At 42.2% G+C, this 17,279-nt stretch overlaps 1 protein-coding gene across 1 annotated transcript in view; it reads left to right on the top strand.

Annotated features, from left to right (window-relative positions):
- Window positions 1–17,279, top strand: part of LOC111869292 (cGMP-specific 3',5'-cyclic phosphodiesterase) — a 114,714-nt gene that overhangs the window by 37,978 nt on the left and 59,457 nt on the right. Inside the window, exon 5 of the mRNA XM_023860691.2 lies at window positions 16,116–16,274. Within this exon, the coding sequence (XP_023716459.1) occupies window positions 16,116–16,274 (159 nt within the window). The remainder of the gene's footprint in view (window positions 1–16,115; window positions 16,275–17,279) is intronic.

Here is a 17,279-nt window from a genome sequence, read left to right as displayed (position 1 = left end):
ACCTACGGGATAGAGTTATGGGGATGCAGCAAACCTTCCAACACAAAAATTCTCCAAACGATCCAATCCAAAACACTAAGAAAACTAGTTGATGCTCTCTGGTACGTATCAAACGCTACCTTACACAATGATCTAAGCATACCTTATGTAACAGAAGTCATCAGAGCATACGCGGAGAAACACGAATACCGGACCACTCAAAACAACAACCAACTAATGAGAAACCTCTTCAACCAACCAGCAATAGAAAGAAGACTAAACAGAATGTGGCCAGAGGATCTCATTAGATAGGCACCAGAGAATCATCGGAGGATGATACCTGCTTCAATATTACATACACCCACCCCTTTTACTAATTACTCTATTTATGTATTGAGTAGATTGTAAACTAAAAAAGAACCTATCATCTGGGGCTGGTACAATAGACCAGAAGTGGCCGCAGTACAAGGGGCTCAGTCCCACCCCACTAGCAATAAGAAAAATAAGACTAACTATAGTCTCGTCAGCAATTTTATACAATCAGGACTGAGTGGCCCTTGATTCGAGTCCAAGCAGAGAGACCGACGCGTTACGACGGATAGACAGCAAATGCAGAGTGTCTACATATGTCTAACAGTACTGAGCATATTGAGGTTCTTTAGACACACTTCGCTGTCATGCCCAACGGCGTAGAGCGTAGTAAAACCCATATCCACTACAGCGTGGCTTCGGAAGGTACTTAAGATAGGATACCTTATAGCGCAAAAGCACATTTATTGATTTTAAATTAATTACTTGCTTTCAAGCCTCGAAAGACACTCAGAAAGTCACAAGGCGGAATTAAAGGAAAATGGACGCGATGAATTCCATCCAGCAGATACTGTATTAACCAAAGACCCTTGTCCAGATGGTTAGGGCCCATGCGGTGTAAAAATAATGTGAATATGAAGTGATAAATTTTAAAAGAACATGGAACATGAAAGTTGGTGTAGTTAACATTAGACAGGCTGCGTTACAAGTGGACACGAGGTAGCATAGTTGGTGGAGGCACTATGCTACAAGCGCAAATGCCGCGGGATTGATTCTCGATGAGGTCATTGGTTTTCCTTCAATTGACCGAATCCTTTCAGCTTTACTATGGCCCTGGGATCGACTCAGCCTCTAACAGAAATGACTACTAGGAATCTTCCTTGGACCTAAAGTGCGGACTGCGTGTGAGGCTGACTACCTCACCGCCATCTGTGAGCGACAGTCTAGAGAATGTGGGAGCCTTGACGTCTCACAAACTTATGTGCCTCCATGACATGTTACAGGGATACCTTTACTTTTTCGCCTCTTAAGTTTGCATTACATAATTACAGACCTACAAAGGTAAGGGCCGAGAGGTTGTTGAAAGGTTATTGAGGCCAGTAGGAACTACTACAATGTCTAACTCCAGAAAACAGGAAGGAGGCACATCAGTTTTTACAGTCTTCTAATTATCCTATAGTTTAAGGACTTTTCAACAATAAAAATTATTAAAAAATCTAGTCCTTTTTTACGGAATGACTGTTCATTTTGTTTTGCATTCTTTTGTTCTTGGGTATTCCCAGTGTCTCCCACGCAATTCTCAATTCTTGCAGAAGTTACATTAATGCAAATGAATCAGATTAATCTGAATTTCATATTTATGCAAATTGAATTATGGGCTTATTTTTAATTAAATTTCTCCTTACTACTTTTAAGGAACTCAGAGTGACATCAGCTATGCAGCTGCACCGGAATTGTAGCGAATGTAGCAAACATAATCCTCGGAAATATCCTATGAAATCACACGTGAGAGAACGTGGGTCTGCTTCTGAACTGCTCTCGCAAAGCTTCAGGCTTTCTGTCGCTGTTTCATAATATGCATACAGTAACATATTTTTATAATTGATTTATTTAACGACGTCATTTTACTATACAGATTATTTTTATCACACGTTCCTTCCTAAAGGAAACGAAATGGTCATACCGGATAACTATGCTGAATGTCTGTCCCACATTTCAACGTTTGATTAATATGACTGATTTGCACGAAATTTGGTTTTGGTATTACGTCAATACAGGCTACCCTAAGCTTTTACTTCTCTAATTTCCTATAATCAGAAATAACAATATTGGGTCTTATGCACCGGCCGCCCTTTACCTCCAGGAAGATCCCTGGTACTCATTTTTGTATTAGAGGCTGAAATGACCTCAGTGTCACAGTGTGGCTGGAAGGATTAGGTCAATAGAAAAATCCAATGACATCATCGGAATCGAACCTGCGACCTTCCGTCTTGTAGCATAGTGCCTCAACCAACCACACTACCGCGTGCCATGCTGTGATTCCTCTTGCTTTCAGATCTTATGTGTGAAGAGAATTATTCGTTTTTCATATTTAGATTAGGATTATACGGATTAGCGAGGGTTTACTCTATATTGAAAATAGAATCCAGTAACTTTCTAATGATGACGTAAAAGTCTGCGTCACTACCTGATGATGATTATGATGATGGGGCCTCATTCTCTCCGTAGGTGGAGTATAAACATGCTTTTACAATAAGTTCAGGCAGTCGGCTCTATAACGCATTGCACCTTCAGTGTCCGATACGTACAGCCCAGTGACACCTTGCCCAGTCTGTACGTACGGAATCCAACTTGCGTCTCCCTAATCCTCTTTACTCCACTGCTGTTGTTCGTTGCGGTAATGAAGTATTAATTAGATGTCACCGCTTCTCATTAAGGTTACCTCAAACTCACGTTTAAAAAAAAACCTTAACAGGTTCTACTTTTCTCGGCTGCCAATACTACAGACTGAATCGTAAATTTGATTCCTCTATTTACTTAATAGCGTAACGTCTGTTGAAAATTAACAGGAAATCTTATAATTTCCTACATAACCTATCGCATTAATAACTTTCTCTTCTTTCTTTCATATTCCTTTCCAGTCCTACATGTAATCGAATGATGAATCAAGTCCGAAGTTTAACACAATCTCCCACGAATAACACCCAAGCAGTCACTCGTAAACCGTCTCCTTTGTGCAGTATATTATTCTTCATATACAAACAAATAAACTCCTTGGTTTTAGTCCGCCAGCGAACTATACCGACCGAGCGACCGCCGCTTGTCGAATACGTTAGTGCCAACTCTAGCGGATAGAGAGTGTCGTGTGGTCAGTGCAACGAATCCCCACTGCGCTGCAAACGGAGGAACATATCTTCTGGAACTGTAAACTGTACGAGGACAAACGGGCTACAATGATGGACATTTTGTCTGAGAACAGCAAAAAAGAATACCCAAAGTCAATTACAGAGCTCTTAAGGCTAGGAGAAAAAAGATTGCTGCAAGGCGTCTGTTACTTCATAAACAGCATTCCTATATTTATATAAAATAGCGTAATGAAGGAAGGAGTGGAGGTATGTGACGTCACTCGCGGAAACGCAGAGTTCACGTGACCCCTACTTTCCGCGAGTGACGTCACATACCCCCACTTCCTGTTGCGCCATCCACGATACAATAGACTAGTAAGAAAAGTAAAAGAAGTAATTGTACTGATTATTGACAGTGTACTCTCAGATTTAAGTCAAGATCTATATTAAGAGTCACGGGGTTGCCGCTATTATAGAATAAGATATTTATAAGAATGTGCTACAGAAGGCCGGATGGGCATTGCCTAGGCATTTCTTGTATTTACAAAGTCTTTTTCTACAACAAGTAAATCCCCACTACCGTTAATTTCAGGTTTCTAGACCTGAGTCGCTCTTTCCTTGAAATAGCTCCTCACTTATCATAGGAAAACAAGCATAAACAAAATTCTTCAGTCGTGTGAGAGTGAGGTTTAAACTCGAGACCCTAGTGTTCGAAATGTACAAGACAGGACGAGTCTCACATTCAGCGAAAAGTTTTCTCCCTCATATTTCGGAAAGTTAAACCCAGGCATAAGTTCCTGGAATAGCGCAAATTAAAACACAGGGATGTTTGTCATTCAAGAAAGTCCGGTGACAATGTGGGTCGTTTATTGATGAAGATAACATACGGATCGACTAGGTTGCTCGCTTTTTCTGTTGTCGCGTGTGTATACGGGAAATATTAAATTAAAAATGAAAATATATCTTATATTTTACTTCTCACTTATGTAAATATGAATCTTTTCATCTTTCATAAAACAGAGACCGAGGTGATCTCAGGAAAAGCACTAAATGTTATATTTAGATACAAAAATGAAATAACGCTGTTTATTTTTATTTATGATTTATTTAACGACATTGCCAGTATATCATATCTTTTCTTCCCCTTGGCACTACAGCCCCAGTGGGCCTAGACCTACCTCCATGAACTTCTCCGTTCACTTCGGTTTTTCTAGATCTTACACATACGGTAGGACACCTTGGGAGAGTGATCAGCTCATCGCAAGGCCTCTACCTGTACACAAACACAGAAAAAAAGCACACACAAATTAATATCCATGCCCTGAGTGGGATTCGAACCCACGATCCCGGTTTCCAAGCGAGCGAAGACAGTACATGCCTTAGACCGCTCGGCTAACGTGACCGGCTATATCATATCTTACAGCATCGAATTACAGAATGATAGTGAATAATGAATTGAAAATAATGTGTAAGGAAGCACTCTTTGCCTCATTTGAGCCGTAACCTCGAAATTTATCTGGAGACCGTTTTCTGGCAGCGGATTTTAACACAGGAACTATAATATTCTCACTGAATTACTCCAAATATCACACATAACGGCTTCTCTTCACAGCCGGACTTTGAACTGAGCATTCTTGCAACTAACTCGCAGCCATTTCACACCAAGCTCCTAGTATTCTCTTCATTGGCTATCAAATGACTACGCGCAGAGTCAGAGTCAGGGTTACTTTGCGACTAGCAGTTTATCGCGAGTTGGTTCGTCTTGGTGCCAAGTTCCTTGAGACTCACGACTAGCAATTTCTTTTCAACTTAACCCTTGCGGTCGAAGTCCTTAAGTAACAACCTCTCTGACGAGAGGATGTGTCTGACGTTGGCAATTGTAGCTGGTTCTCGCCAGCGAAGTCATTCTTGGGTCCGAGTCCCGTGGGACTCATAATCATATTTTGTCTCGGATTCGAGACTTCCCCAACCTGGAGGGCCAGGTTCCCGTATTTATATCCCCCAGGAACAGGGTTTTTATACTGTGGAGCTACAGCCCCAATTTCGGCCTAGGCCTACCTCCATGAAACTCTCCGTTTCACTTCGGTTTACTAGATCTTACACATTCGGTAGGACTCCTTGGGGGAGTGATCAGCTCGTCGCAAGGCCTCTACCTGTAGACAAACACAGAAAATCGCACACAAATATCCATGCCCTGAGTGGGATTCGAACCCACGATCCCGGCTTCGGAGCGAGCGAAGACAGTGCATGCCTTAGACCGCTCGGCTACAGTGACCGACCCAGGAACAGGGTGGCCAGTTATATTCCCAGACACTGGGTTCTCTTTTCGTCGCCTCATACGACTCTCGATGCTGTGGTTGAGGTCGTTGCATAGCAACGGCTCTACACACTACAAAATTGTCACCGGGTGGACACGACACCGTGCAATCCGGTATATGACTCCCCTCTAAACCTGTCAGATTATAAGGTATCAAAGCCGATTATAGAACAACATGAATCACCATCGCTTTGAGAACCTCAAATCGCACGCCAACAATATTCCATACTCATGTTTCACCAGGGACTATTAAAATAGGCGAATCTCTGACCTCAGTACCAAGGATCTGTCTCACTCACATCCTGAAGTAATGACAAATAAAATTCATATACATCTCAGCAACAATAGCATGTGTAAAGCATTTGCAGTTCTCCACGTAAGGTCAAGGCCAGTAAGTAATCCACCCGTAGGCACATGATGCTTTGACCCACTGACCTTCTGCAGCTCACCCACTTTCGGATTTGAAGGGCGTCAGTATTAACAAACAGTTAGTAAACTTTAACACTAACCTACATGTCACTTGCGACTCCTTAAAAACTGGTTTATATTCCGCTAACAGCTTCTGACAGCGCTGATCGATTAATTAAGTTGCTGATGGATGGCTGTAGTTATTGACATAATTGAAAGAAGTTTGAAGGGCCCAATGTCACCGGCAGTAAGATCTAAGGATCTTAAGATGTCCGACCACTTGAACACTCCGATAACGGGTTCGAGTCCTGCTAGGAGCTTGTATTCGTGTCCGCGTTTTATGTGTGTGTGTTGTATTGTCCTGTCCTGAACAGTTAGCTTTTTTGATGCTCATATCCCCGTGCTGGAAACAGTATTGTAAAAACTTATAAACCGTAATTAAATGAGGTGATTCTTAGAGTAATTAAACAATTTAATTTCATTATCGCCGAATAAACTGGGGTATACACACTGATTGCCGGTCACAGTAGCCAAGCGGTCTAAGGCATGTACTGTCTTCGCTCGCTCGGAAGCCGGGATCGTGGGTTCGGATCTGTTTCCTGTGAGGTACGAACTGAATTCTTATATATTATTCTTATACACTGCCGGTCACGGTAGCCGAGCTGTCTAAGGCACACACTGTCTTCGCTCGCTCGGAAGCCGGGATCGTGGGTTCGGATCTGTTTCCTGTGAGGTATTCCTGTGTGTATTCCTGTTTATTTTTATCTCATACATTGTTATATTTTACTATTCTGTCCGAGTGAAAGACTAACTTTCACAAACGCATAAAACCGTTATTAAAGTTGTTCTTTTTATTCCAGTCCGAAAAATCTTACACGGACTTCTGAACACTGCTATTAATTTCTTGATGGATACCGTCTAGGTTTGTTACAGTCGTTACCAAGTACCTCAACCACCGCCTTCAGGCATAAGAAATATCATTTACGTTGGTCGTCTCACTGACACATTTTTATGTGTGAGCGTCATTAAATAAACCAATAATTAAACAGATATTCCCCGCATTTCCACTGTGTGACGCTTTATAAATTCATTAGCTCGAAGGTCACCGCGATATTAAAGTTGTCAGGGAAGTTAGGAAAGAATTACGGGCAACATTAAGAGCACGAGGGTGTAACTGGCTGGGTGGCACTGCGCATATATATCGCTATCATTTCATGGCGTAGGTAGCAGTATAAAATGGCTATAATCACTTACCATAATGTGACGACGTAATCATGAAGTTATTGTCGTAGAATTTACGACTCTTTGTCAGTCTGGTTGGTGCGCAGCGTATCCTTAAATGTCCTACAGTACGCCTTAGTCAAAGAGCGGAGGGGAAAATTACAACTGACTATATTTGTCTACGGGACAAGCGATACCGTAGTTGACTGAGACATTATGCTACAAGCCGGAAGGTCGTGGGTTTGATTCCCGATGAGGCAATTGGATTTTTTTAATTGACCTTATCCTTCCTGCCGCATTATGGCCCTGAGGTCGAATCAGCCTCTAACAGAAATGAGTACCAGGAATATTCTTCAGGGTAAAGGGCGTTCGGCGCGTAAGGCTGACAACCTCACCGCCATCTATGAGCCGATTGTCTAGAAAATGTGGGAGCCTCGACGTTTCACAACCCTATGGCCCTCCACGACCTGTTACAGGGATAGCTTTACGTTTGTCTGACAAACACGCTTCGGAAAAATCATGTAAGGGAGAAACAACATGTATGAAATAAGCATAGTCAATTAATCGGCAGTAAAAATAGGCCATAAATTAAGAGGATGGAAATGATTTCAAGCTATTAAGACGGGATTTCGGTGTTGAAACACCATAACGCTGGGAATATGAATATTTCAAAATTTAGGAAGAAAGGGGATATATAGTGAATAATCTATATTCATCGGCATTATTTGTGTTTGCCTCGAGACAGGGGTAGGAAATAAAATGTGGATCGGAATTCCTCCCCCCCAAGAAAAAAGAGGAATATAAATCAAAGATACGCAACTGCTGTAGAGAAGGCAAGAAACCTTGAGGATTAACTTGAGAAATTTCAAATGCATACAGATTAGTAAGTGGTGGACGGCATGTGATGTGAACTACAGGGACAGTGACTCAACGGCTAACTGGCCCTGATTCTAACATCTCGGCACGGACCACGCAGAAAACACTGCTTCCAATATTGCTGTATTCTCTTGTTGCAGTGGTGACATGCTTGTTTGCGGAGTCGTTACTTAACAACGGTTATTGTATATTTGCTTATTTTGAGGTCGTTGCCTAGCAACGGGTATGCATGCCGCAAAGGTTGGTTAGCGCACGTGTTTGGCATACGTGTCGTCCCAAATTTGATTCTTTATCCAGACACCTATTATTCCGTCTGAAGTTTTCCGTGGCATTGTTAAATTCCGCCAGTCAATTTCTGTAACTTAAAACAGAACATGGCCTCTATTTTAATAACTGTAAATCAAACGATACTTGTATAAGTGTATGTTTAGTATGATTTTCATAATTAAATTTGATATTATATAACTTATTTGTGTAGTCCGTCGGAATTTCTGGAAGTTGGTCCCATAGAACAAAAGGCTTGCCGTCGTCAACTAGTGCTGAACGCATGGGGACACAAATTGCCCCAATCAGCTACCCTCGTTTCTTAACCTATGGAGTTGTCACAATGTGAATCACCATCTGCCTAGTTCCAGAACGTTCAACCACCAGCTTGTAAAATAAGCCGCCATTTTGTCTGAAGCCGTCCGTCAGAACGCATCATCGTCTCCTTACACGCCTACTAACTAACTCCATGGGGCACAGTTCAGAATTCAGGCAATTATCTGCTTTTTATTAAGCCCAAATGTTCATTAAATTTGCTCACAAAAGGCAACCACTAATCTCTACCCTGGAACAGATGAGTCCAGTACACATCCATATACTCGTACTGTATTTATTTAACATCAGATTTTCACAGCGGGCCTTTGCCTCTCACTGTGCGCAGTGAGCTATATTTTCATGTTGGATCTGAGGTTCTCACAGCAGTGGTTATGGGGATTTCTACCTCTGGGAAGGGGCACTATGCTACCAGCCGAAAGGTCATGGATTCGATCCCCGATGATGTCGTTCCTTTTTTCAATTTACTTAATCCTTCCAGCCGCACTATGGCTCTGGGGTCGATCCAACCTCTAACATAAATGAGTACCAGGAATTTTTCTGTGAGGTTAAGGGCGGCCGGTGCGTTAGGCTGACAATCTTGCCGTCATCTGTGAGCCAATTTTCTAGAAAATGTGGGAGCCTCGACGTTTCACAACCCTATGGGCCTTCACAGCCTGTTACAGGGATAGCTTTAAATTTTATCTGTCCTCTGGGACATAATGCCATGTGGTTCATTGAAAGTCAACCGAGGTTTTGGAGGAATACATCACCTCCATCTTCAGGGTCGAAGAATAACCCAAACAAGAAAGCAGCATAAAGCATGTAGTAGGCAGAGCTACTGCTTGACTTAATATTCGAGCATGATAACCTAGGTGATATATTCCTTCGAAACGTTGGTTGACTCTCAACGAACTATACGGGATTACATCCAAGAAGATAGAATTCTTCAAGACCATTTTCACTTTATATATTGAAATTAATAGTCACCAGTAGGCCTATAAGTCACAACTGAATTACTAATATTGAAAGAAGAAAAGATGGCCGATAAGTGAAAACACATTAAAATATACGCTTAACGGGAAGTCAGATTTAAGAAGACCACTGAATAAACAGACGAATCATAAATTTTTGGAGGCAGAGCAGATAAAGAATCTAACTCATTATGCCAACGACCATGATGAAAAATATTGAATTGCAGACCTACATCGAATGGAAAGACAGACAAAGAGGGGGGAAAGATCCTACAAAAAGTATCGATTTTTTTACCAACATGGGCATTACTTCCTTCTGCTGTCGTATACAAAGACCGTAAGAACTGGTTACATAATACTGTGATATGTAAAACCGTTGCTAGGCAGCTATACAACAGCCTTTGTTAGATAATATATTTGCAAACAACGGCCATTGCTGGATAATGGCCGCAACAAACACGCACGCAACAATAGAAGTATTGTTGGAAGCAGTGCTTTCTGTGTGGTCAGTGCCCAGCTTATATAACAAGGCGCAGCTCTTTAAACCTATTCCTAAGAGACAAACCAATCTTCTCGTCAGAGAGAATGTTAGGTAAGAACTATGGCCGCTAGGGGTGAGTCACAAAAAGAATCTCTGGTGGTGAACATCGAGGGGTTTGGCGCCAAAACGAACTGATCGGCCATAAACCTCCAGTAGTAAAATAATTTTTACTTTTGACTTTGACTTTGGCAGTAAGCCAATAGTCGTAAAGCAACTCTGACTCTGACTCTGATTTCGGGAACGCCGTGGAGGCGCCGTAGTCCTGAGTCACAGGAGGCGACGAAAATGGAATAACTCGGTCACCCTGTTCCTGGGGAACATAAATACGGGGACCTGGCCCTCCAGATTGGGGAAGTCTCGAATCTGAAAAGTAAAATATGATAATGAGTCCCGCGGGACTCGGACCCGAGGATGACTGCGCTGGTGAGGACCAGAAACAATTGTAAACGACAGACCCGTGCTCTCGTCAGAGAGGGCTCCCGACATCAAAAAACCCACACTGTCTGACAGTAATAAAAGTATGATCTTCGGCTCCAGATAGGTGCTTGACACCAAGACTGACTAGCCAACTGACTGTCGGTCGTAACATAACTTTAACTTTGACTCTGACTTTTGAGTTCAGCAGTTGGAAGGCAGTTAGTTCAGCTCGAGAGATGCAGCTGAAAGATGCCAGCCGCCGAGGACAGGAGCCGTTGGACATGGAAGCCGAGAAAGCTACATCGTTGGAAGCCGCTACCAAACAACGCAGAGAAAACCGTGCGGATAATACTAGTCTGTGTGTGGTAGTGATCTGTAAAATGTAGTCACGAGTTGTTTAAGAGTTCAATAAATCCGACTATCAATCAAAATCCCGTCTATAATCACTCATACACGTGATAATATGAGAACATTTGTACGTTTTGAAGATCCCACATGCACACATAAAAATATACGTACATTGGTGTAATAAGATGATCCGTCATTAAATTTATTTATTTATTTATTTATTTCTAATTTATTAGCGGTTCTGACAGTAGGTCAGGATAAACAGAATCGAATTGTGTTATCGCTAAATAAGTGTGAGTCGGAAAGGGTGTGATAAGAAATATTTTCGGCTTACTATTCCAGAACAGGCCTGGAGCTGAGTAAAACCGCAAAAACCCTCAGTCAGGATAATCGGTGCCCCGGCCGAAATTCTGACCAGGGACCTCCCGAATACAAGCCCTAACCGTTACCGCTTGAGTTAGCTTACTTAGCATTGAGTTTATTAACCACATTCATGCTGAGTTTTTTTTTCCTTGGCACTACAGCCCCAGTGGGCCTAGGCCTACCTCCATGAACCTCTCGGTTCACTTCTGTTTTTCTCGATCTTACACATAAGGTAGGACTCCTTGGGCGAGTGATCAGCTCGTCGCAAGGCCTCTACCTGTACACAAACACAGCGAAACGCACACAAACATCCATGCCCTGAGTGGGATTCGAACCCACGATCCCGGCTTCCAAGCGAGCGAAGACAGTGCATGCCTTAGACCGCTCGGCTACCGTGACCGGCTTCATGCTGAGTTACTCTGACTAATTTAGATTAAATTCATGCCAAAGAATGCGTATGTACGCCTGTAACATAACCTAACCTTACTTAGTATAATGAGGCATAACCTAACCAGCCGGTCACAGAAGCCGAGCGGTCTTTAGACATGAACTGTCTTCACTCGCTCGGACGCTGGGATCGTGGGTTCGAATCCTATTTAAGGCATGGATGTTTGGTGTGTGTATGCGTTTATTTTGTGTTTGTGTTATCACGTGTTTATGTATCGGCCTTGGAACGGGCTGATCACTCGCCCAAGGAGACCTACCGTCAGCGAAAAATGATTACGTAACTGAATGGCCTGGAAGAGCCGGTGAATAAAAACAAACTCCGTGGTTTTAGTCCGCAAGCGAACTATACCGACCGAGCGACCGCCGCCTGTCGGCGAAGTTAGTACCGATTTTAGCAGATAGAGAGTGTCGCGTGGTCAGCGCAATGAATCCACATGGCCGTTAATCTCGGTTTTCTATACCTGAGCCGCTATTACCTTGAAATAGCTCCAAAATTATCATCACGAGGCTGAGTGGACACCGTTGCAGACCTACTACTTCTCCGAAAAAATATAGTAGCGTCGGGAATCGAACTCGAACCTCTGGATCTGTAGCCAGGAACTCTTGACCACTAGACCACAGAGACGGTTAACTTAACGTAATATAACTTTAAATTAAATTAGGCTATCCGTTAAGGAATATGTAGCATATGGACTTTCGTAGCACGGAAATCGTTATATCCTAAGCGCGTTATAAGGAAAACGCTGACAAGAGCAGGATACAGCGTAGGAATATGTTAGCAATACGAAACAAGAATTGTATTCCGACCACGCTGACAACATAATGTTAGTTGCGCAAGGAAACACAATAGGTGTGATATGAATGTATTGTGATTCGGGTGCTTGTACCTATTCAACGTGAATTGAATTCAAAATCGTGCCTAAATTAAGCAATCTGAACACATTCCAAAACAGTTACTGGACCATGCACCTAGAGCAACAAGGTCCATACTGGAACGAGCAGCCTCTGTTAGAGTAGAACGGAAAGGATACAAAGCTCCAAGCCCTGATGTTCGTAAATTAATTTATACGGAACCCAAAGCGATATTGTTGAAAGAGTAATTCGAGCAAAATTANCCATATATTTCATCTTTAAGACTACTTATCGGATTGCGATTAAATGTAATAACGGTGAGAGGGTTTTGAACTAAAAGTAATCAGGTTGGAATAATATTTCTTCATATTTTACACTGATCCTGTCATAAACTTCTAAGTATATAAAAACAAAACACGTGACAAATACGTATCTTATTAATATTCATGTGCACGAATTCTATTTGTCACAGCCTCCCTATCGTGTCTGTAAAGATCGCGTGAAATATTACCGGCCTGGTTAAACTAATCTTTGAAACTCTGACCTGAGTTAAAGATGTTAGTTTGAATGTTTATGTAAAGGGTAAAGTAAAGTAAAGTAAAACTATCCCTGCAACAGGCCGTGGAGGCCCATAGGGTTGTGAGACGTCGAGGCTCCAACATTTTCTAGACAATCGGTTCATAGATGGCGTTGAGGTCATCCTTACGCGTCGGCAGCCCTTTACCCCCCAAAAAATCCTGGAACTCATTTCTGTTAGAGGCTGAGTCGACCCCAGGGCCATAGTGCGGATGGAAGGATTAGGTAAACTGAAAAATCCACCTCATCGGGATTCGATCCTGTGACCTTCCGGCTTTTCCCATAGTGCTTCAGCCAACTACGCTATCGTAAAGGATATTAAGACAAAATTTAATAGGCGACACAACTGAGCAATTATGATTCTCTACTCATTTTGCCGCAGTAATTATTTCAGCGTACCAGTATTATGTTAGACATTGCAGTTCGTCTGAGGCGTATTTGATACACGTAATATTTCAGTTACTGAACGGATATTAGTTAGCTGAGCCCGTTAGAATGAGTTAATCTCTATCATTGGACGGTGATCCATACCAGTTCTTTCTAATGAGCCCAAAATAATAGAATTCTTTCCTTTTATAACTGAAAATTATATTATAAAATGAATCTAATTCAGCAAGATTCAGAACAGTAATATCATTATACTCCGTGGCCTGTAGTCCGCAAGCGAACTATACTAACCGAGCGACCGCAGCTTGTTAGTGATATCACTATTTCATTTTAAATTGTCACTTCTTTGTAAGGAGAATTAAGATTGTTTCATTTCATTGTTTCTTATCGCCCAACGATCAGATTCATTTGTTAGGTAAGGATACAGTTTGTTTCTTCCTCTTCGCTCCCACTTTGGAGCATAGGTCTGATTTCTAAGTCCCATTGATCATTTTTGCAGACGGTAGGACTCCTTGAACGGGTTATCAGCTCGTCGCAAGGCCTCCATCTAAACACAGGACAACACAAACACAGAATAATCGTACACACACACCAAACATCCATGTCTTATGTGGGATTTGAACCCACGATCCCGGATCCCGAGTGAGCGAAGACAAGTACATACCTTAGACCGTTCAGTTACCTTGACCGGCAATTACACAGTAGGCATACAAAATTCTTTTCATGCATAGCTTCTAAATGTAAATCAAATTTTGCCTCAGTACATTGATATGAAGACCCTTCTTAATTCTCAGATAACTTAAACATTTCTATTTTTATTTTCAGCGTTATGGTTCTGTGAGGTCTCCATTAGGGTTCTGTGAGGTCTCCATTAGTTCTGCTAATTTCGGGGCAGTAAATTTGCACTTGTATTACTTTAGTTTTCAACTGTTAACATGTGTAACTGATAAATATGCAGAAACTTTCTCCATTTCATACTCATTTGCACATTTCGTGACTTTCAAGACAATTAGATTTCCTGTGATGTATGTATTATGAGAGAGCGCTACAGTTACTGCTGCGGTGGATATCCATGACGTCATTTAAAATGATGATGACTCGGAGACTATTAAATTGCGACGAATCTTCTTCACCAGTAACATGTTCATATAGCCGCGCCATAGCTCAAGCGGTTAGTCGCTGGCTTCCCACCGCGGTGGCCCGGGTTCTATCCCGGGTCTGGTCAAGTGGGATTTGTGGTGGACAAAGTGGCGCTGGGACAGGTTTGCTCCGAGTTCTTCGGTTTCCCTGCCAATCTTCATTCCACCAATTGCTCTACAATCACCCTCACCTATCATCTGGGGCTGGTACAATAGGCCAGAAGTGGCCGCAGTACAAGGCACTTAATCCCACCCCACTAGCAATAAAGAAAAATGTTCCTATAATGGAAAGCTTGGTTAAATTGTATGAGGTTCTCATAACGGTGGTTATGAAGAGTTCTATCTTCTGGGATAGTACACCTTGTAGTCCGTTGAAAGTCCACAGACATTTCGGAGGAACTTATCGCCTCCATCTTCAGAACCGAAGAATAAGCCCAGCAAAAAACCAGCATGAAGAACTCTGTTTCCCACCTGCTTTCACGCTGGTTCCTTTCTCTGCTTATTCTTCGAACCTGAAGATGGAGGCAATAAGTTCCTCCGAAATGTCTGTTGACTTACAACGGACCACGTGGCGTTATATCCCAGAAGACAGAACATTTCTAGTTACTGAAAGTTAAGGGTTTGGCAAGTTATTGAAAGACAATGGTTCAACTGTAGAAGTTATGTAGTGTCGATTTGGGATAGGAAGATATTTGTGGATATTCATTAAGTTAAGACTTCAGACGTGGGTGGCCGTGACGTAGTCGACGGCACTATCCATGCATTCGTAAGTAGAGTTTAAGGAAAGACATGATAAAAAAACCCCGGCCGGTAACCAATTGAAATTCAGTACGGGGTACCTCACTAATCAAAGTCTACAATGTTGCCGCTGCGTTAGTCTGGTTGGTGAGAGGGTTAGGAGGGAATATAAAGAGGGCGAGGAACTATTCCTTTTTCCCTAACGAAGTTCCATTCTCTTAGAGATAATCAAGAGGGCTACGAAACATAGTCTCAAAATATCTTTCTTATTCAGACCCAAACAGCTTGAGAGAGAATAACAACCAATTCTAATGACAGCGTTATGAAGTCAAGGATGATGAGATTGATAGGATTTGCGACCCGTGGTGAGATGAGAAAAGTGTAGAGAATTTCAAATTCGAAGCCTTGAAAACAACGACCAAAATAGATATCTAGACACAGATGGAAGGATAATGTTAAAATGAATCTTACTGAAATAAGGCGTGAAGACTTTTAAAGTAAGTAAAAATATCCTTGTAACACGCCGTGGAGGGCCATAGGGCTGTGAGATTTGAAGTTCCCTTATTTTCTAGACAATCGGCTCATAGATAGCGGTAAGGTTGTCAGGTTGTGAAGGGCGGAGAATTTCTTCACCAGCTGAGCGACTATCAATTTCTCAAGAAGGACCCTGTTCCACTGAATTAGTTGTAATGTAAGAGGATGTATGCTAAAGGTCTGTGTACAATTTAAAAGAAACAATTGTAGATCTTTGAGTAAATATGATAATGTACTGTGATGTCTGAATGTCGGTGTCTGTCTCAGGATCCCAGGTTCAACAGCGAGATAGACCTGCGCACTGGCTACAAAACTAACCTGATATTGTCAATGCCAATATGCAACTACGAGGGTGAGGTGATCGGTGTGGCTCAAATTATCAACAAGACAAACGGCACCCAAGAGTTCTCTACACATGATGTTGAGGTAAAGTTTCAGTGCAGAGTAATATATGAACGTAACAAGGTTCAAATTGTGACCCTTTCAGAATCTCAGATGATTTCTGATTTCCATACTTTGTTTAACTAAACATTTTTAGAAAGAGGGTTAGGAAAGCTGTTACACGTGAAGTTGCCTTAGGAGTAGTTTGAATGATACAAGTGAAGTAATGTGACGTGTCCTTGTTCGAGTGCAGTGAAACGAACACAGTCACGTGTCCTATAAGTCTGGATTTGCACTGTGTATACCTTGCTTATGGTATGCATTTTGTTTTNGGACTACACTGCGTTATATCCCAGAAGACAGAAGTCTTCAACGTATATTAATTTCCCTCCTTACATTCGTTGTGACCACACTCTAGAGTGACAGATCCTCTAGTGATAGTGACATGCGTGAAGTATAAACAACAATACTACAAGGCAATATGGCCTCTGCGGTCTAGTGATCAGAGTTCCTGCCTACAGATCCAAGGTCCCGGGTTCGATTTCCGGCGCTACTAGATTTTCTGAGAATTAGTGGGTCTGAAACGGGGTCCACTCAACCTCGTGAGGATAATTGAGGAGCTATGTCAAGGACATAGCGGCTCCGGTCTAGAAAACCGAGATTAACGGCGGTGGGGATCCGTTGCACTGACCACGCGACATCTATCCGCAAGTTTGGCCGATAAGCGACCGTAGTTCGCTCGGTGTAGTTTGCTTGCGGACAACAGGCCACGGAGTTACAAGGCAATAGGCATAGTGACGGTAGTCCCAGACAAAAATAAAAATGAAATTTAGTTTTATTACTCGCTTAGAGCCATGTTATAACGGCGAATAGGAGGCGTGAACGCAAACCACAAATCACAAATCACGTGTCCATATATTCGGGAGTTACCCTTTTCGGAACTTGCCAGAACATAACTGCAGGATATACACTATTTTTGTCTGTATCTCGAAACAATTAGCGGGATAGTATAAGTTGCCTCCTGCAGAATTCAAAGGTTTTACACGTAGA

The sequence above is a fragment of the Cryptotermes secundus genome, unplaced genomic scaffold (assembly GCF_002891405.2).
Source record: "Cryptotermes secundus unplaced genomic scaffold, Csec_1.0 scaffold124, whole genome shotgun sequence".
Lineage (NCBI taxonomy): Eukaryota > Metazoa > Arthropoda > Insecta > Blattodea > Kalotermitidae > Cryptotermes > Cryptotermes secundus.
This window is presented reverse-complemented; position numbering and strand designations above follow the sequence as displayed.